Source organism: Berghia stephanieae, chromosome 5, assembly GCF_034508935.2.
Source record: "Berghia stephanieae isolate SIO BIC M18660-M18661 chromosome 5, UCSD_Bste_1.3, whole genome shotgun sequence".
Lineage (NCBI taxonomy): Eukaryota > Metazoa > Mollusca > Gastropoda > Nudibranchia > Aeolidiidae > Berghia > Berghia stephanieae.
Window position 1 is genome coordinate 37,605,195 of NC_088364.1, and position 21,674 is coordinate 37,626,868.

At 33.3% G+C, this 21,674-nt stretch overlaps 1 protein-coding gene across 1 annotated transcript in view; it reads right to left on the reverse strand.

Annotated features, from left to right (window-relative positions):
- LOC144972864 (TATA-binding protein-associated factor 172-like) overlaps window positions 1-21,674 on the reverse strand; it is a 48,327-nt gene that overhangs the window by 16,816 nt on the left and 9,837 nt on the right. The window contains exons 8-28 of the mRNA XM_078914609.1: window positions 20,890-21,048; window positions 19,365-19,460; window positions 19,057-19,233; window positions 17,733-17,873; window positions 17,023-17,162; window positions 15,837-15,960; window positions 15,433-15,687; window positions 13,874-14,025; window positions 13,055-13,232; window positions 12,017-12,189; window positions 11,231-11,395; window positions 10,327-10,444; window positions 9,076-9,238; window positions 8,167-8,231; window positions 7,495-7,635; window positions 6,522-6,672; window positions 5,926-6,035; window positions 5,082-5,283; window positions 4,225-4,373; window positions 3,613-3,765; window positions 2,066-2,203 (exon numbers count right to left, since the gene is read on the reverse strand). Coding sequence (XP_078770735.1) covers window positions 2,066-2,203; window positions 3,613-3,765; window positions 4,225-4,373; window positions 5,082-5,283; window positions 5,926-6,035; window positions 6,522-6,672; window positions 7,495-7,635; window positions 8,167-8,231; window positions 9,076-9,238; window positions 10,327-10,444; window positions 11,231-11,395; window positions 12,017-12,189; window positions 13,055-13,232; window positions 13,874-14,025; window positions 15,433-15,687; window positions 15,837-15,960; window positions 17,023-17,162; window positions 17,733-17,873; window positions 19,057-19,233; window positions 19,365-19,460; window positions 20,890-21,048 — 3,150 coding nt within the window. The remainder of the gene's footprint in view (window positions 1-2,065; window positions 2,204-3,612; window positions 3,766-4,224; window positions 4,374-5,081; window positions 5,284-5,925; window positions 6,036-6,521; window positions 6,673-7,494; window positions 7,636-8,166; window positions 8,232-9,075; window positions 9,239-10,326; window positions 10,445-11,230; window positions 11,396-12,016; window positions 12,190-13,054; window positions 13,233-13,873; window positions 14,026-15,432; window positions 15,688-15,836; window positions 15,961-17,022; window positions 17,163-17,732; window positions 17,874-19,056; window positions 19,234-19,364; window positions 19,461-20,889; window positions 21,049-21,674) is intronic.

Consider the following 21,674-nt stretch of genomic DNA (forward strand, 5'->3'; position numbering starts at 1 on the left):
AAAAGATAAGACTTTAAAATCATACATTATTTAGTCAAATTTTTCATCCCTTTGTAAAAAAAATCAACACTCCAAGCTCTTCATAAATATTAAACATGGTGAACCTCAACGACAAATCATTGGGCTTCTGCTGTTTACAATCTATGGCTCGCCCCCCAAAAATTATTTTCTTTTGGTATCTGTTTTTTTTTTTGTTTGTTTGTTGCTTCAGGTCTCTTCCAACACAATTGAGGTTATATGAGAGACCGCTGAAACAAAAAAACAAGCAATCTAACAAAAATAGTACAAATGTAAATCAAAATCATAACCTAAAGATATCATAATCTAAATTATAAATAACCAAGAACAAACAGGCATAAGATTTACAGAAAAAAAAAAAATCCCCTGTCAAAAATACAATCACAAACCAAAGAAGCAGGATAGGCTAGTAAAGAGAAGAAGAAACGACATCACTATCGGATCGTACACCCATGCGAACATCATAGGTATATGATTCAAGGGTGATGCTCCCATCCAACCACCCGCTTCGGCATCTGTCATTAAACACCAACTTGACATCAATAATGATATGAAGATTTATTTATCCGTCTAAGACAAGTCTATAATCTATCCAATACATCATTACAAAAAAAAACAGAAAATAAAGTGAGTAGAAAAGTGCCAGAAGACAATAGAAAATAGACATACATCGACTGCAAAGTGTCTCTCTCATGACCAGGTGGAGTTGTCGTATCAGTAAGGTCATGGGTTTATTGCCCCCATAGCCACGAAAAAATGTTTATTCTCGTCTGGCACTTTTCTACTCACTTCATTTTCTGTTATTATCAACATAAGTGCCAGCTCCACTCACTTTTCTGAATCACTACAAAAACGTATCTCCATCTTTAAAAAAAAAAGTATATGACTGTGAACAAATTAAAGTAAACAACAACAATAATAATAATTATCAATAATAATAAAAATCATCATCATTATTATTATTATTTATTATTATTATTATTATTATTATTATTATTATTATTATTAATATTATTATCATTATTATTATTATTATCAGTATAATTATTATAGTAAAATAATATTAATAACAATACTAATAATAATAATAATTATTATAATAACAGTGATAAAAATAATAATAATAATAATAATAATAATAATAATAATAATAATAATAATAATAATAATAATAATAATAATAATAATAATAATAATATTAATAATAATAATAATAATAATGATAATAGTGATAAAAATAATAATAGTAATTATAAATTATTTTTATCACGCCCATTCCATATATTAACAGAACAACTCTAGTAAAATGAGGAAAAGATTGAACTGACAGCTTTCAAAAGGAGAACACCTATATTAGTCCAAAATCTTCATAACCTCTTAAATTGAAACCAACAAATCCCATTCATAAGAAATCTCAGCTTATCTGTTTTACAGAGCATAAATATGAATACAATTTTTACTAGAATTTGGTCAGTCAATACATTACTATCTTTGAAATGTACATCAAATTAAAGATCTACTCAACCTAAGCTTAACAAAAATCACAGGTTGATTTCTCATGACAAGTTAAATTGATTACTGCAATAGTCATTTTTCTGGATGGCCTGCAAGAAGAACAAGGGCTTTACAAATGTTGGTGATTTCCAAGACAAAAAGTAAAAGACGAAGGAATATAACAATAGAATGTTTCCATTTGCACTAAACACATCAATTTTAATTTAGCTTAGGAGCCTGCACGCTGCATGGTCAATCTTCTAACCATCTTTAAAATCTCCTAAATGTTAATATGTCAAGACAATTTCCCACTCAATACAAAAGTAGGTCAAAACTCTCACGCATGGTATATTTCAACACTGGAACAAAAATATGAAACTCCATATCCTCATCAACAAGAAAATCTATGTTTTCCATCTACAAGTCCAATCTAAAGAGTGAAGGTCACTCCATTTTTTTTCTCTGATTTGTCTGGGATTGTAAAACTCATATCTTTTAAGATTTTTCCTTATCTTATACCTGTGTCTGCATCCAAATTTTACATAAAAGATACCTTATAATGATTCTCCCTTTCAAGGTGGTCAGATGCCAAGATACAGATTGACTGTAGAGTTTTACCAAGGCCCATGTCGTCACACAAAATTCCATGCAATTTGTATTTATTTAGGAATCCCAACCAGTTTACACCATCCTGTCATAAAAATAGATACAACATTGAGAAGTTAAACAGTCCTTGCAACACTTTTATCTTAATTTAGTTACTGGTACAAAGAAGATTGTACATTTAAAAAACCCAGGACATTTAGATTATGGGTTCAGTGCCTGCAACAAGCGTTTGATAACAAAAAAAATGTAACATAAAGGGAAATAATAACCCTCTATCCAGTGTGAGACTTAGGTATCCCCATTAAAACAGAGAAACTTGGAGTTAGATGGTTTTTATAGCACACTTTCTAATACAGATACAGTCCACTCCGGATAATCGCAACTCAGTTAATCGCAACGTTCAGCTATTTGCAACATTTCCCAGGAAAAGGAATTAATTCTATATAAATGTCACTGGTTAATTGCAACAAAATTCATTTTATCGCAACAAATTTTCGACCTCAAAAAGTGGCAAATTCAAGAAATCAATCAAACAAAATCTCATGATTAAATTTCATCAAGGATGAAATCGTGACAGGTTGAAGAATTGTGAGTGAGCGGGATTTAATGCTACAGTCATATGTCACCACTCTATTAGATACAAAAGTGGATGGGGCTTTGCAGTATGGGTTTATGATGTCATCTCTTGCCATTAAATAGGAAGCGAGGGGGCTGGGCATAGTCTTGACAACAGGTAGACAATGACAATGTAAAGAGAGACTGAGTGATATCCTTTGTTTTGGGATTGACAACTGTGCATTGTGATCAACGAGTTTGGTGAGACCTTATTGTCTCTTATCACGTCTAATCTCTTTGACTCTTACAAATGTTGAGAACAAAAGAGTGAAAGTTAATCCAATCTGAATAAGATGTCGACTTGCTGCCATATGGTTTTTGTTTCAATCAAATTGCTCAGTCTGTGGTGGACTAAGAACAATATTTACAACAACTGGTTTGAGTTTAGCATAATATGTGTGAAATGTTGCAAAAGTGGACAGGAAACTCAACTTCAGTTAATTGCAACTTCAGTTAATCACAACATTTTCGCTGATCCCAAGGTGTTGCGATTAACTGGAATGGACTGTAGTTTCAGGAGAAGGAAAATATCACCTCTCACGAAAAAACAGAAATGTAGAAAAATAGTTCAGCAAGGGTCTGGCTCTAGCTGAGCAAGGACATGTTACTGCATGAAAAAAAAAGGATAATCAGGGGAATACAAGACTTTACAGTATCTCAATCTAAAAACAACAAAAAAAAAGAAAATGTAGGAAAAAGAAGAAAAAAAAGAAGAAGAAGAGAAAGGAGAAGAAAAAGAAAAAGAAAGGAGGAGGAGGAAGAAAAATAATATAGTAAGAAGAGGTGGAAGAGGGAGAGAGGATCATGGTGAATTTAATTCTTACACAGAACACAAAAGTTACTTTTCAACAACTATTAAAATTGTGTAAACCTATGTACCTGTTGATATTTGCGTAACTCTGCTTGTATAGGCACGGTAACTGCGTAGTCATCTAATTTACTCATGTCCAATAGTTGATCCAGAAACTTTCTTTCCTTCTTCTTTCTTTCAATAAGCCAATTCTCCATATTATTCGGATCAGGGACACCAGCCTGGATTAAATGGAATATGTCGTTCACTGACTTGTTCTCCTTTACTCAAAGTCAAAACAAACTTTTGTCTCAAACTGTCACTCTAGCTTCAATCAAAAATCAATTTCAGCTTGTGATTTCATCCTTTTTAGTTCGGAAATGAAAGTGCTTCAATTTTAGTCTTGACAGATTAATTAGTAATTCATAATTAAGAATTATGAGCTAAGTTGATTAAAGCTGTGGACCATAAGTTTTTTTGTTTTTTTTTTAAATTGAAGCTCTTATGTATCTAATTACCAGTCAGATTGTTTTTATTGGTCATCAAGGAAAAGTTGATATTGAAATGACCCTTTTAAACTATTTCATTCATTTTCGAAGCTCTTACATTCATTTTTGTTCAAACTTTCTAGTAAATTCATGATTAAATAGGGTGACTAAAAAATTTAAAAGAATACCCACAGAGTCAACAACATCCCTTACCTCCAAAGGCATAAGTCGAATTAGAGTTGCAAAGCAATGAGTGGCCATCATTCTCACTGCCATGTTCTGATCAGACATTCTGCCCAGTATGGGAATAATCAACACAACCAAATAAGGAAGACATTCCATGCCAAGGCGATCAACAATGACTACAAGTAGCAAAAGTCAAGGAAAAAAAAAAATAATAATAATAACAACACTTGAAATGCTTATTTTAGTCATGATGAACTAGGATGCCGACTCTCATGAGCCTCAATGTGAAGGTAGAAATAAAAATAAAAATAAGAAAACTGGTATAATCCAACTGGACTGCACATGAGTGTCAACAATTTCGTATAGCGCTGGATGGTTATTGAAGTGGTCATCACGATCATTCTTAAAATTATTGACAGATTTTGAATGAACCATATGTTCTGGTAAATTATTCCAAATATCAATTGTTCTTTAGGGATAGAAATTTTTACAGACATCTAATCTACATTTGGGCTTGAACAATTTGAATAAGAGATCTCTAAGTTTATTTTGCCATCGATGAAATATTACAGATGTTACTTTCTTTTTTTGAAATACTGCAAAGAAAAGTCCGTCTACAGGATTAAAAAAAACAACTCCATTGTTACAAGCTTGGATGGCAAGGTTAATTATCAGGAAATGTATTGCAAAAGGATGGCACTATTACACATCGGGTATAAGCAACCTGATTAAGAAGAGAGGAGTGTTAGTTCATATTAAAATGATGTACACATTATCTAAAAACAAAACACAACAGGGTAGCTATTTGAAAACCTCACTTCTAAACCCTTAACAATCATTCAGAAGGCCCAACAAAATAATACACATCTCAGTAAAAAGGATACTTGAAACAGCTTCAGTAGCACCTTCTCTCATTCTCTCATCAGACATTGCCTCCAGAAGAGGCAGTACCTCTTTCACCACAAATGTCACGACGAGATTCATATTGCTCTGACTTAGGGATGACAACACTCGCCCGGACATGTGTCTCACTGCTGTCCACTTGTTTGAAAGGAGTGTCTTCAGCTGATTTAGATGTTTTAACAGCTGAAAATAGATGTACAAATGCTGTCAAAATAACTTGCATTTAACACACGTCACTGTATATCCTCCTCAAATGTAGTTTATATTCAATCATTGTTTATCAATGAAATACATTAAGAGAGAGGAAAATAATAGAAACATTAACTTTATTTTAAGAGAGAGGGGAAAAAAATATGAAATCATTTTGATAAGGAGAAAGAAAAATTGTCTTTTAGAGAAATAAGGTCCATGAACCTAAGGTTCATTCAAGTCTCTATCTCTGTCAGCAATAGTGCTTGTTAACTTACCTTTTGAATGAGAAGCATGTCCTTTTCAAAGTTTGTTTTTTTTCTATTAGACACAGCTTTCCAATTGCAGATACAGAGGTCAGAATTATTTTTTTCTAATCTTGGGACCAAAACCAGTAATTAAGGTTGTGGGTTGAGTGCTCAACCAATTTGAGTTATACATTTGAGAGAGAGCCCTCGTTGAACTTCTACCCGTGGGCTCTATCATGTCTTCTTTATTATATCCACGCAGTCTGTATTTTGATGAAGAGACACAACCTGAAACACTAATGTTCATCTACAATTGGTCAATATAAAGCATGTTAACGTCATCTGGATTAAAGTAGTTTTCAAATACAGGAAAAAGTTCCAAACTTACGGTTGGAAGTAACTCTGGATGTAATGCAGGAATAAGGACCTCTATGGTTTGCAAGGTATTTACAAGCTCTTGTGTCTGACTAGCATCCATGCTCACTTCTGATGACGACCCTATCAAGTGAATAATAAACATTTAAAGAATTATGATCGGATATACTTAGCAATTTGCCATGTGATATAAAGTACTATTTTTTTTTTTAATTTAATAAAAGGGGTTGTCAAATTTACTTCATACAGTCTATGACAATGAAACTCTTACACATAGCCTGTCTCAAACGTTCATTTATTCTCGCACACAAAAATTGACCACATCAATATTTTTTCTACTATTAGTACTATCCGCCTGTAGGATGCTCTACCAGTTGTTAAAATTGACTTTGCCAGTAATGGATAGGATTACGAAGTATGTGTTTTAACCTTATAGCTGCAATAATACACCAGAGGTGGTCTGCAACTCTTGTGAAATAGAAGAAGAAGCAGACATAAAGAGGTAGTTTGATCTCAACATAAAACAAACAATATTCACCAAAGAATATCTGTGAACTTAATAATGTCCATCCTATTTTTACTTTTTTATTAAAAAGGAAGATAAGTTACCTTCTGATTTGGCATCGGAGGTGCTTGGACCATTCACACAAACATCCCATAATATTGGAAGAATAGAAGGTAGGTCTTTCCAGAAAGTCTTTGTTATAATTGTCAAAGCAGTCTCTGCTCCTTGTCTTTGAATACTCATCTGTTTCTGCACCTAAAAGAGTATATCAGAAAAGTGAGACTGTTTCAAAGAATCAACTCCATAAAGAAAAAAAATATAAATACATCAGAATGTTTGATTTAAATTTTTAAAATGGTTTTATTGTGCTTGCGACAGTTTCTAGTCATTTCAATGCTTTGAAACAGAAGGGAATGATATAATTATAATGTATAATTCTTGAACTCTCGTATTTGGAATTTTACATTGACAACTTTTACAACATTTCAAAAACAAGAGTTCAACAATCCTTTCATATTGTACTTCTACAGCAACAACAACCATGTTATTTCTGATTATTTCTATCTTTTGTTTATCTTTTGAGTCATTTGCTATGCTATGGCCCAACTAGAATCATGACGATTTGACCGTATGAATAATTATCAGTGTGATCAAGATATCATCATGCCTTGACATCTTTTAAAAGTAAAACTGGATGCTTGCAGATATGAACATTTCTTGAATGCCTTCATTTTTTTTCTCCAAAGAAGTATATGGGAATCCTCATAAGTTTACGGCTCTAATGATATGGTAAAATCAGGATTTCCCCGTAACTGCAAGGGATAAATTAATGCAAAATATAGAGACGATTAGCAATGATTAAAGATTTCTTTTACCCTCCCCCTCCGCATGATTAAAATCCTATCTCTTATACGCATTATTTAATGTTCTGTGATAATGTGCACACTGCCATATCTTGCAAAACAATTTATGTATTGGGGTTTGTTTTTTTTTCGTTTCTATGACTATTTTCTTCTTTCTATATTTTTTGTTCGACATTTATGATAGATCTGGTTAGATTAATTTGGAAAATCTCACAGCTATTAATTCTGTTTGCTCTTTGGTAACATCACCATCCATCAAGGATTGGTTGGATACTGGAATGGTATCCCCTTTCAGCTCTCCTTTTGGAATGTTGGATGATCTTCGAGCTTTTCGGCGGACATTCTTCTCTGGCACCTGTAGACAAAGGAAAGGTTTAGTACAGCATTGAGGCAAAGGCTTTTCCATATCCAATCTCCATAAATATTTCTTCTAAATTCCTTCAAAACTGCACAAAAATACTCTTTAATTACAATGTTATTTTCATATCAAGGTAATCTATTTCTTTTTTTTTTTTAAATACATGAGCTATCCAGGATGTAAAATTGAGGCAGAGTCAGTCAAGAATGCATAACAGTAATTTCTAATAATATGGGGCTGCGTGGCACAGCAGTATAGGTTTTGTTTATTTGTTTGGAGGTACCAGGTTCGACATAAACCCAGCCTACTGTAGGGGCTTTCAGACTTAGAGTTATAAGAACTGCCTGCCCCATTTGATTTATAAAAAAAGTAAGGATTCCACATTCTGATGGCAATTGGGGAAAAAAGGAATATATTTGTGCATTCATTCTAAAAAAGCATTTTATTTATATTTAGCCCTTAACTTCAAGTACATGTGAATGCATTTAATTTTTTGCACCAAGCATATTAAAAGCTGTAAAATCTTACAATTTGTAACTTGTCCAAGGTCAAAATCCCCTCATGAACAGAACACGCCACTGTCTGGTCAGGAGCTGAGGAATAGATTAAATAAATCTCAAATGGATAATATGACAAAGGGTAGGTAATAAGGCAAAACCCCCGAGTCCTTTACAAAAAACAAACAAACAATGGTGTCAATTTTCAATACATCTGAGGTCTTCTTAAAGATCATCTTAATAATCTAGTAATCTTAATTTATCATAAAATTTGGAAAGGGGAAAGATTGTAATCTTCTTATCAAAATCCAAATTTTCCTTACAACTAGTATGCGAGTTCATATTCCACAATGTAATGTGAGACAAAATCTTTTAATCAATGCAAGGTTTATTATTCTAGTATAAAACATTTGGCTCAAAAAGAAAAAAATCAATTTTTTAAGTGACAAAGAAGTAAACACCCAAGATTTTATCTGCATAATCAATGACACTGGGGAAATTGTTGTAAAGTGTGTTGCTCAATATGCTTACGCAGATATATGTAGTGCAATGAGCTTATCATTGGTCACAATTCCAAAAATTCAAAAATTTTGCTGACCAATGTAAAACAAAAATTATTTAATTTATATCTATAATGTACAGAGTTTGGTCCTGGAGTTAGCCTGATAAATAAAATAAAAACAAAAACAAACAAAAAATAAAAAACAAATGAAGTGTATTTATCTGCAATTCTTATTTTTCGTTTGGTTTCTTCTTTATTTTTTTCCTTTCTATTTTTTGTTTGATTATTTTAAGAAAAGACTCTGGGATATTTGCAATTAGTTCTTCAATATTAAAGGAATTGAATATTTTTATACTGTATTGAAGATCCAACTTTTACGTTTAATAAAATAATATTTAATATTTTAAGTAGCACATTGTTATCAACGCTATTTACTACCTTGTGTTCCTACTGTTTGAGGTGCTGGGCTGCTTGCATTGGGGGTCACAGTGGGGTCACTGCACAGGAAGTTGCAGAGATTCTTAATGACCTTTGCATTAGGGCTGGGAGTCCTTGAACAACACACCCGGATCAACTGAGCTAAACAGGAAGCTGCTTCTTCCTGTTCCAATAAAGAAATGGTTGAGACTGAAACATGCCAATTATATTTGGAAAAAAAAAAAACAATGATCAAATCGAATTTAAGCTCATTTTTTTATTAACAAAGACAAAGATGCAAACTTTTCAGCTTTTCCCCTTTATCAACGATTAAAAATGATGAATTAGATGTAAAATACTTTAATGAGTGTGAAATGATAGATATGGTTTTCTACAAAAATCATTTCATCTGGATTCCCCCCCCCCCCCCCCCCCCCCTTCATATGGAAAGTCCATAAGTAAAGAATCAATACAACTTTTAAACACACTACACTAAGCTTAAATTTATAATACATGGGTATATAACTCACATCGGCTGGTCTAACCTTGATCTGACAGAAAATAACTATACTAAAAACCAATATATTATCCAAAAGAATGAAAGAAATTAATAATGTCCATATCCCACTACAATGACCATGATAAGCATCAGGTCTAAGAGTCTCATAGGTCTTTATCCGAGAAAAGAGTTGCATTATCAAAGGGCAGGATGGCTGAGAAAAAAAGAGCAATGCACTAGTATAAGGAAGGAGATTCACCCCAGCTTTTGGCATTTAAACCATCCCTTGAGTTCAAAATTTACCCCCTGTCTCTCAATTTTCAGTGCTGCACTGTGGTTGAACACCTGATACCTAGCTTACTTAAGTCTCATCTTTCTCTGAAAAAGGCCTTAATTTTTTAAAAAGTTCTTTTGAGATAAATATAGATTTTTAAAAAAATCCTTTTATGTATCTTTTTGTGTCCCCTAGAAAAGACTTAGTAACTTAATTGAATGATATTGGTGAGAGTCCACAACAGGCTAACATATTCTTTCAACCCCTTCCTCCTATGCCCGATCAGCATTGGCTGAATAGCTGAGTGTAAATTAGAGCTTGTGGAAAGTACTTTGTAATTGACCAATGCTCTCTCCAGAGAGCAGTATGCTACGGGCTATTACGCATTACATAGTCTGAGAATCACTGGGTTACATGGCTCTAAAGAAAAGAAGTTTGACGGCTGATGGTTGAAACTGTGCAGACCAAAGTGTCAGAAAATACCAATAATATATTTTACCTGCAATATCTTGTTTTCTTCCTTTTTGATGACATCCATGAGAGGCCTCACCACAGGATTCAATTTATCTGGCAACGCACCTAGCGCCACCACCGCCATGGCTAAGCTACAGCGAACTCTGCAATGAAATGACACATTTTTAGACTAAAAATGAGGAATATTTGTAAATAAAGATAATTTTGAGAAATACTATCGACAAAAAAAAAAAGCTTTGCCAAGGAGGACAATATTTATTTACTAGGTGTGATAATGTTCTTTTCTGTATTTAAAATATATTTCAATGGCAAAAATGAACCGTCTGACTTTTTATGGCATCAATGACACTAAAACTAAAGAGACAAGTCCAGCCTTATGAAATATTTAGTAGCAAAATCAATTTTAATAATAATAGCAGTAAATGATGATGATGATAATGATGATAATGATATTTATATCAATGATAATAATATAATAAAAATAGTGATAATAATAATAATAATAATAATAATAATAATGATAATAATAATAATAATAAATAAATAAATAAATATAATAATAAAAGAAGAAGAAGAAGAAGAAGAAGAAGAAGAAGAAGAAGAAGAAGAAGAAGAAGAAGAAGAAGAAGAAGAAGAAGAAGAAGAAGAAGAAGAAGAAGAAGAAGAAGAAGAAGAAGAATGTGTATTTATAATGCAAAATATTCATCTTTTGTTGAGCAAGGGATCTATGCATACTCGTCTAATAACATATTTGTGATCACGATGATAAAATATCATATATTTGAGATAGACAAACAATGAGACAGCCACAAAGCTTTACACTACAACAAGGTTGAAGTTCACGAATGATTGTGAAACAGAGACTACTTTTCTTTCAGTCTATAGATTTTTTTAAATGATCAAACATTACATAAGCTGGATCACAATACCTGTGATGATGCTGTTGCTGCTCTTTTTCAGTCTGATTAGTGAAGGTTTCTAGCTGCCTACTTCGTTCATCAAACTTGCTCTGAATAGGAGTTTTCAGTCTCACCCGCACTTGAGGGTACACCTGAGTTGTCAGTTGCAGGGATGATTCTAAAGTCAGCAGTTGTCTGATCACAAGATTAACACAGAGATATAAGCAATCAAGTAAATAATTTATCATATAATGATTTCAGAACATGAGCATATCGACATTTGAGGTTCTTAATAAATCCTCAAAAGCTTGTCTTTTGATAAATACAGCAATTAAAACAGGTCTCATTTACAGACTAACCCCTTAGAAAAGACGACCAAGAAGAAAGCTGATCGTTTCACAACTTGTGTATTGCATTACTACAAGTACAAGACTCAAAGAGTGCTAAAAGTCCATAATTTTGAGATATTTGTGTTAATCTATCATATATTGCGCTTCCACTTTAATGACCATTGGAAGCTACCTACCTAAGGTCAGTAATATGTGTAAAGTGTATCAGCCATGGACACAAATCCAGAGTTTTTGTAGTCAATTATAAGATAAGCCTGAATATTTTACCCTATTTCGCCCCAAAAAGGACCTTACAATCATTTTCTTAAGTTATGTTCATGCACACAAAGCGATTAATGTCCTGTGTATAGAATCCCTCAAAACATTATTAGTTTAACTGTTTTTCTTGACATATGTTTATAAAGCTGAAATATATTTTTTTTACAAACAATAAAAGAACAGAAAATATTTTTTATTATCAACATACCCTGGTGGGAAGGTGGAGCTCAAATCAATACCATGGACTTTGAGAGAAGCCAAGAAATCTCTGCAATCAGTCTGAAGGCGAGTGAAAGCAAAAGCCATCTCATCGTACAGAATGGGTTCCTCCAGACAGCTTAAAAGTTGTTCTTTGGTGTTTTCTAAATTGGAACAGGTCTCCTAGATATAATAATAATTATGGTGATGAAAATAACATTGATAATGTTAATTAAGATGATGTTGTTTTTATTGCTGTTGATGATGATGATGATGATGATGATGATGATGATAAAGATGAGGAGAAGGAGGAGGAGGAGGAGGAGGAGGAGGAGGAGGAGGAGGAGGAAGAGGAGGAGCAGGAGAAGGAGGAGGAAGTAGTAGTGGTGGTGGTAGTTGTAGTAGTAGTAGTAGTAGTAGTAGTAGTAGTAGTAGTAGTAGTAGTAGTAGTAGTAGTAGTAGTAGTAGTAGTACCTATTGTTGTTAAAAAGGATAAATAGTAATCAAAATAATAATTATGGTGAAAAGTTATGAGGGACAATCGGAAAATTCTGATATGTGACCTGCAGCAGCTTAGCTATCAAGTTCTAACATAAAATTTATATATTAGAGTGATCCTCAAGATGCTTACTCTTGCCTCCAATTTTGAAAAAAAAAACGGCTTTTTTGCTATATAGCTATGTCATCAAGGAGGAAGTGATGACATTACTTATTGAAAAAAAATAAATAAAAAAAAACAAAGTTAATTTTCTATTGCCACGAATAATGATAATTATCTATTATCTAGAGATGGTAAAATTCAAGATACAGACATTAGATATGCAAATGTCAACATTGTTCTGCTTTCATCAAAGAAAAGAAAAACAATTTTTATTTATCAATATTGAAAAAAAAAAAAAAAAAAAAAAAACAAATTCCAAAATATGAAATCATAACATGAATAACTAAATAATCCAACACTCACATGACACAAATATCAAAGAAAAAATATCGATTCAGATTATAAAACTGAACAGTGCAAAATTTCAAAGAGACATACATATATTACCTTGCACTGCATTGCCCAAAAGTAAATCACATGACCAACGATGAAACGTTGAAGAGATGACTTGCCATTTAGATGGAAAGAAAATAATTTCCCTAATATTACTATTGGAGTCTCCATCTCTGACGGGACAGCAGTTGATAATGGTTGACACAATCGTTCAGACAACAATCCAAATAACCTAGATAGAGGGAAATTGAGATGATGTTTTTCTAAAAAGATAAATCAATATGAGCAGGTACTGGGTATATATGGTGCAATGCCAGACAGAACAAAAACAGATATAAAAATACAGCCCATTAATGTGTCTGTGAGGAAAGTTGATTTTTTTTTTCTTGTGTTTTCTTTTTTTTGTTTTTGTCTGCTTTGCCTTCATAAAATTAAAGACATCTTAATTTTTTCAATGGTTATAAGAATGATAAAAAATAATCATCATAAGAAAATGACAGCGAGTGATGGACAATTTGTTTATGACTTATGAATGACTGGCAGTCATGGAAACTCAATTGGTAGAGCACTAAACTCACAAGCAAATTGACAGGTTTGAATATGTGTAGCATTGTTCTATATCTTTTGACTGTGATTGGGCTGCTGGGTCTGTTAGATCTGGCAGGAAGTACTTTACAATAAATTGGGATCCCAATAAAGAGTAGGAACAAAAAATGAAGAATTTGTCTGAAAATATATCAGTAGATTCGAACATTATCACTATAAGTATAACGGGCAGGTGTTTTATCATTATAAGTATAATGGGCGGGTGTTTTACACCCATATGTTTTTAATTAACATCAATAATGAAAATACATTTATCTAAATACTCACTTTGACCCGAATATCCGGGTTCGACTAATGCTGGAATCTATATTATCAGAATTGTTGAATTGCATCGAATCTATACCCCCAATGTAGAATTTAGCTTCAGCCACAACAGGTCTAGCTTCAGCTTGTGCTTTGGCTTTCATCGTAGTCAAATCCTGATGGATCAAAATAAGCAAAAAAACATCAGCTTTTGTATAGCACAATATCCATAAACTTGCTCAAGGCACTATACAAGGGGTCCTAAGCCAACAGAAACAAAGAAACCAACAAAACGTCGAGAAGAGATAAAACAACTGACTGAACATTAAGACTGGATTAGAAAAAAGAGAGAGAGAGAGAGAGAGAGAGAGAGAGAGAGAGAGAGAGAGAGAGAGAGAGAGAGAGAGAGAGAGAGAGAGAGAAAAGAGCTGTAACCTCACAGTGATTACTTCTCACGACAATAAAAATTATTATTATTATTATTATTATTATTATTATTATTATTATTATTATTATTATTATTATTATTATTATTATTATTATTATCATTATTATCTTTATCATTAATATCATCATTATTAACACAAAATGTAAGATGAGACATGACACCTATTATATTTTTTTCCGACAAAGACATTGCTAACGACCAGGTACTATTTTACATGTGAATGCATTAAGAGAATGCAAATTGTTATGCCCTGACACTGGCTGCTAGAACATAACCCAAATGAGTTTGGAGTTGACCAAACCCTCCTTGGGTTGCTAGTTTATTTGAACAACTCAGTTACCCAATCAGGGGGTTCAAACCATCGATATATAAAGCGATGCCTTTTATATATATATAAGAGAGAGAGAGAGAGACAGAGAGAGACACAGAGAGAGAGAGAGAGAGAGAGAGACAGAGAGAGAGAGAGAGAGAGAGTTTCTTGACTGGACACGATAACATATTATTTATATGTGCTGTGGTGTTCTTGATTCATGGATAGAAGGAGAAGGATAAGCAGAGTAGATGGGTAAGTAGAGTTGTGTCATTCCTATTTGTGTTATAAATTTACCTTAGTTTCTGTAATAAATGTATCGACAATCTAGATTTCCTTTTCGTAATTATCATAATTTCTCTATCCTAGTCATTACATGAAGCACGGCTTTTTTCTACCTTTTTCCCTTTCTCCATCTAGGCTTACCTCAGTGCATGGCCCGATCTGGAGAGAAACCTATTCAATGATAACCCTCTATCTTCTATCCTTCTTCTGGTCATATTCTATCTTTTCTTTATGTTGATGGTTTCGGCTGTATATTTGCCTGTCCATTTCTGATGATGCCTATAATAGGCTCAGTATCAATGTCGTCAGTATCGATTAAGGTAAGTCTAGAAGATATTTGGTCCTTTTTTAATATCTATATTTCCGGTGGACTGAATACACAGTTTCCTTTAAAAATATATTTTTTAAAAATCATATTTTAATAGACATAGTTTAATTAAGAAAAAAAAAAGGCTCATAAGATTTCAAGATTAATGAAATAAAATTAAATTGTTATTCTGGAGGAAAATGGAAAATCCTACATAACGAAAAATTACTCACCCTAGGTTTGTGCTTTGTCTCTATGAGTAAGCTAGAGTCAAAAGCCATATGAGTGGGTTGCATAAGGAAAGCTAGCCAAACCCCCAACCAAGGCAATGTCATGGCTATGAGATGTCCCTGAATTGCTCGTTCTAAAAGAAGCTCCCATGTGGTAACAATCAAGGGCAGTAACTCCACTTTGTCTTCCAGAATACATCTTTGGTAAACGTGTCGTATTGCGTCCTGGTATATAGGCACCAGCCATAAACTTGTTGTCTAAAGAGGTTAAAAATATTGGTTTTAAAACCAGTTGACTTAAGGTTAATGCTTCCTTTATAATTTGTTCAAACTTAAAAAATGAAATCCAAAATAAAATAAAATATCAATACATTTAAAAAATAAATTTTAAAAAAAGATTTCCCTACCTGGATGTCATGCACTTTAAGAAGTGTTTGAAATGTTTCCAGCGCTGCTTTTCTGACAGAAAATATATTATGTCTCAGAAAAGGCCACAGACGAGGCATCAAACTTGTCAAGGGCATCTCCTTACTTTGAAACAGAAACAAGAAATCAGAAAGTGAAATATATTTGAGAATTGCACACATATATTGCATTACAGTAAGCTTATTTTATTGGTTACAAATCCATTTCTAACAATGGTAATCACTTTTGTTTTAGAATATTGGTTTAACAATTAGAATATGGATGGAAAAAATCCGTCTTTGGTCAATACTGGCCCTAAAAAACTGTATAATAAATACTTCTATTACTACTACTACTACTACTACTACTACTAATAATAATAATAATAATAATAATAATAATAATAATAATAATAAAAATAATAATATAAATAATAATAACAATAATAATGATAATTTATTTATATAGCATTTTACCAGCTACTGGTAAAGTGCTTAAGTGCTCAGCAGTGCTTTAAAAAGCAAGCAAGCGCACACATCCATACACACTTACACATATGTATAAAGCAGAAGTGATGCAATATATCTCCTTTATAATACTTCTCAACTGTTCCACTTCTATCTCACTGCTTTCCAAAGAGTAACTTAATAATACCGTCACTTTTTGCATCACAATATATCTTGATATCACAAGCAGTATATTATAAAAACCAATGTCTAAACATATTTTTTTCAGTTAAAAACTTATTTGTATACCATTAGCAAAATTGCTCATAGAAGCCAAGTGAGAAAAGTATTGAAAAGTCGATCATGAGGGTGGTGGAAGATAAAAAGGAAGTAGAGATGAGAAAGAGGAGACCAAGAAAGAATAACAAAAATGAAAAAGAACATCAAGTCAAAGAGGTGGAATAGGAGAAGAGGAGAAAGTGGAAAATGAGCAGGAGAGGAAAAGATGTGTTGAAAAATTAGGAGAAAGTGGTAGAGGAAAGAAAGAGGTGGACGAACAGGAGAAGGCGGTAGGGGAAGTATAAAGAAGAGAAAGAGATGGTGATTGAGGGAATTAGGAGCAAGAAAAAGAAGGAAGAGTCAGAGAATGAGGAGGCACTGAAGAAAAAAGAGGGAGAAGGGATGACGATGAGTAAAGGACGATGACAATAAAGTATGCCAAAGCAACTGGCAATGTATTTACAAAGTGAGCTCTTTAGTCTTTTCATTATCAGTAGAGAGGGCGCTGAGTCTTGCCAAGAGGCTCATGATAGAGTTGGTGGAAGCTGTGAGGTCATCAAGGTCACAAAGAATGTCCCAAAGGCACGTCAGGATAAATGGAATCTGGTAGGATAAATGAGTAGTTATTTACCTTGGGCTCAAGAAATATTTTTTTTCTTTTAAAATCTGGGTTACTTAGTTCGTTTAGATCTAGTGGAAGATACTTTGCAATGGACCACTGTCCTAACCTAAGGGTAGCAGGTAATCATTACTGTCTGTTTAATGCTACAGAAACAGAAATAAGCTCATACTTCCTGAGTTTTATGGCTCTGGAGGATTTTCTTTCTTCTGGAAAGTAACAAGGGAGGCCAGAAAAATATGCTTATGCTTCACCATTTTGACAATGTGTATGTGAATTGGGTGCCCTCTTTGCCGAGCCCGTGACTCCACTCCCTCTCCCACCTCTCACACAAATAAACAAATACTCAATTATCTTTACTTAATGTAGATAAAATTACATACCTCCAAAAATTAATTATCTGCAACATCATTTAATTATTTTTTTTTATACACCTTCAAAGTTCATTAATTGACTTATTTTTTCATTGACAAGTTATTGAGTTAACACAATCAATGAGAACTAAATGAGAAAACTACCAATAATGTTAATTTTAAGTCATGCATAACACCTACTTGTGTAGGCATACACTCTATAAGAGAGTCTGTGACAGGAAGAAGGGCGGCTGCAGCCACTGCTCTCACATCATCATCAGGATCTCTGAGACCATGAAGAGCTGCTGGTAGGACTAAGGGTAAGAGGGATAACGTCATGTCCTGAAAATATAAGGAAACCAGCATGCCTTAAATGGGTAGTATTTAATAACTGAAATCAATGATAAAGTGAGGGTTTGATTTTCAGATGAATGTAACTTATATAGACCAGCTTTCAAAAGAAAATAACTTGCTAGTCGATCTGAATACCTTGTTTTTCATGCCTTTGCTTTTCTTAGGAGGGGGGGGGGGGGTGCTGGTTTGGGGTTTGCTTTTTGGGGGGTTTTTTGTTTGTTGTTTCTGGGTTGTTTTTTTTAGTCTTTTTTTATGTTCCTTTTTTTTATTTTTATGTATTTGTTTATGCCACGTGGTCATTTTAGCCCTTGATAAGGGAAAAAATATTGGGACTGTCAGGAGATTTTAGATAAAGATTATCTGCGCTAATTATCGCCTAAGAACAAGTAACAAACAGGAACAAGTAGAGAAGAAAAATATATCTAAGAGCAAGTTATCCTGGCTCTGATAGTTTCAGATCCTTTTGAAGACCCACAAAGTCACAGAAACAGGTTCGCTGACAGAAGGGATATAATCAAATGAATATAAAAAGTTGATTGAATTAGTGGGGAAAAAAACTATATTTCATAGATACATGCATCTGAAAGAAAGACCCCAGTCATGGCTTGAACAAAAAAAAAAAAAAAACAGAAAAAAAAAAACAAATAACATATGGTCTCCTTCCAAAACAAAAGTAGAAATCCATACAGAAAAAAAAAAAAGATATTGCGGAATGAAGAGATAGCAACTTCCTCAGTCAACAATGGGAGGTCAAGGGGCCCCAACCATCATTATGAGCCTAGAGTTGGAACACTTCACTTAAATGCATCTAAATGGACCATATTCAAATCTGCTTATAGACATGAATTGAATGTTTTTCTGCCTCCTTTGTCCATCCAGCAAAAAAAAACAAAAACAAAAAGGAATAATTGAGTCTTGATTAGATCTACTAAAGTGCTTTATTATAGACTAGTGTTCTATTGAAAGTTTAACAAGAAATTGCTTCTGCATGTTTCACACAACTGAAATCCTGACCCTAAAGGAATCAATTCTGTTTTCCCTTGACAACGTATATATGATATGCTTGTTAAAGCTGAAGTATTGTACGATGCAAAAGTGAAAAATTAATTTTAGCCCTCGAAGAAGGTTCAATTAAGCAATTTTTCTCATTATCACAAAAGTCACTTCTTACCTGTCTGACAGCTAGGCTGTATTTAAGACTGAGAAGTGAACCATGTCGAACTTCCCATTCTTCTCTGGTCAGTAACCTAAGGGACACTTTGACCACTGCTGACACTATTTCATCTTCCATGTGTTTGAGGACTGTACCTAATGCCTGTGCACACGTCTCTCTGACGGGAGCCACAACCTGTAATTAAACAATTTTAAATGACTGTTGAAATGTATCAATATAAGAAATTCAAAGTCATGATTTCAATTAAATATCAGATATTCATAGTTTAATGGTTAAAGTATGCTGAAATGGTGCATAAAACTCACCTCATCCGAGACAAAATCCCCAAACCTATCCAGCGCGAGAACACAGAGTAAACGTAGAGCAAGGTCGGATAACCATATTTGATTCACCTGATGCAACTGTTAAAGAAACAAAAATGAAGAAATTTGTCAGCATCAGCATTTACTGTGTTCATTTAAGTATATTTTGAAACATTATGCCAATGGACAATTAGAATTTTTACTAAAAGTCAAAAAGATCTTTTAACTTCATCATCTAAATCATATTTTTTTTTCTCTTAATCGACATTAACTTTCAGTGTGCGCTTTCAAATAAAAAATTTTGAGTGCAGCTAACATTGATTTATTTTTCCAATAACATACGATTTTTAAAATGTGTTTTATGAACAACTTATATTGTCTTCATTCATAAGTATTTACTAGTTGACCAGAAAAAACGTCGCTTGAAAAAAAAGAATGCATATAACTTTCAACACCCTGATTTAGTTGGCACCAGGATTGAACATATGATGGAATGGTCATTTTTTTAAAAACAATTTTCTTTGATATTATAAACAGACAAGATTCTCAGCAGTTAAATTCTCAAAAGGGTGCTTTTAACATGAAGATAGAAGGGTGATTGAGAGAGAAATGCGAAAGGGGGGGGGGGGTGAGAGAGAGAGAACTACTCTGATCGAATATTTATTAATTGACCTTTTTTATAATTAAAAGGGAGTTGTAATGAATTTTTGAATGCTCGCGATCTGTACTATCATTACTATCAGGATAAAGGACTTAGAAGAAAAAAAAAACATGCAAAAAAAACTAGGCCCAATCGCTCCCACCTCCAGCCCCTTCCCTTTCGAATCACCTCATCAAAGTCCACCACTGTTCCTGTGTCACTTTTGATATTTGGTGCCAGTCTGTCTTGAATGAAGTGTCACTAAAATTCAAGTTACTGGTTACAGGTGTCAAAATATGACACAAGACACTATAGTGATGTTTCCACAGTACTATCATTAGCGATCTGAGCTTTTATTGAAGGAAAATGTTTGACTGAGAAAATTCCGAAATCCCGTGGATCTGTATAAGATTATCATCACTGAAGAAAGTTGAAATTCAGCATTTCCTGTAGAGCTACTGTTGCTGGATCAAGGACCGCTTCAGCAATAGAAATTTGAACTGTGGGTCTGAGCTAGGCTCCCAATACTCTCCATCCAAGTTCAACTTGAAAGATAAATTATATGGGACGAAATTTGGAAACATTGATGATCAGATGAGTGACATACCCAAGACAGTGTCAATGCATGATTACCAATTCAATTCACACCCAAATCTAACATCTCCAAAATGGGATGCACTTGTAACATCCTATAACTCAGTCAATAGAATAGCCATTTTATTTTATTGTGATAATATTAGAATAAATCTAGATTCATATAACCCTATTGATAAAAATTTTGGGCTTATCCTCTCATACTCTGGGTATACATATTTTAGTGGGTGACGTTTGTTTTTTTACCCAATCACCTGTAATGAAACAGAAAAAAAAAAAAGAAAAGGAAATCACCTGGGAAGTTGACATGTCCACATTTTTGCCTGCTCCCTGTCCATGATGTTTTATGACCTCCCTAATTCCTGATGCTGCTCCATGACGCACCTCCCAGCTTGGATGGAACAAATCATTCATCAAAACTTCACAGAAAGGTTGGAAAGGCCATTCCTCAACCTAAGAAATGAGAACATTTAAAAAAAAATGAAAATATGTTTACAAAAATCTAAATAGTTTACTATTGACTGTTATTCTTCTTTTAATAAATATAAAACAACTGACTCAGATTGAGTATTATTGTCAAATTACATTTGAAGGTACTTAAAAGAAAAAAAAAAGAAAAACAAAACAAACAGAAAGAAAAAAAAACCCACAAAAAAGTACAAAAAATCTCAATATATAACGACTATCATACAAAATATATAACACATTTGGTAGGTTGGGGTGGGCGAAGGGGGGGGGTGTGAAAGAGTTAGAGGGTAAAGATATTCATTAGTTGATATCCCAATTGCCTAATTTGTATTTTCTGATTTCATTAGCCATCGACTTATTGGTATCTCTATGAGAACATGTTTTTAAAGCTCTCTCTATAATATGCAGTATGATGCAGTAACTCTAACCTTTTGAGGTCCCAGGTTTGAGAGTTTTTACCAAGATGAGGGTCATTTAAATTGATCGATATTTGAAGGAAGGCTTTTCTGGCCAAAATTTTTAATATCCATCTTTCCAGAGTATATAACAGTTAACCGGTTAAAATCACGATGATCAAAAACGCGGAAAAGCTCCTTGAGAAAAAACTCTAT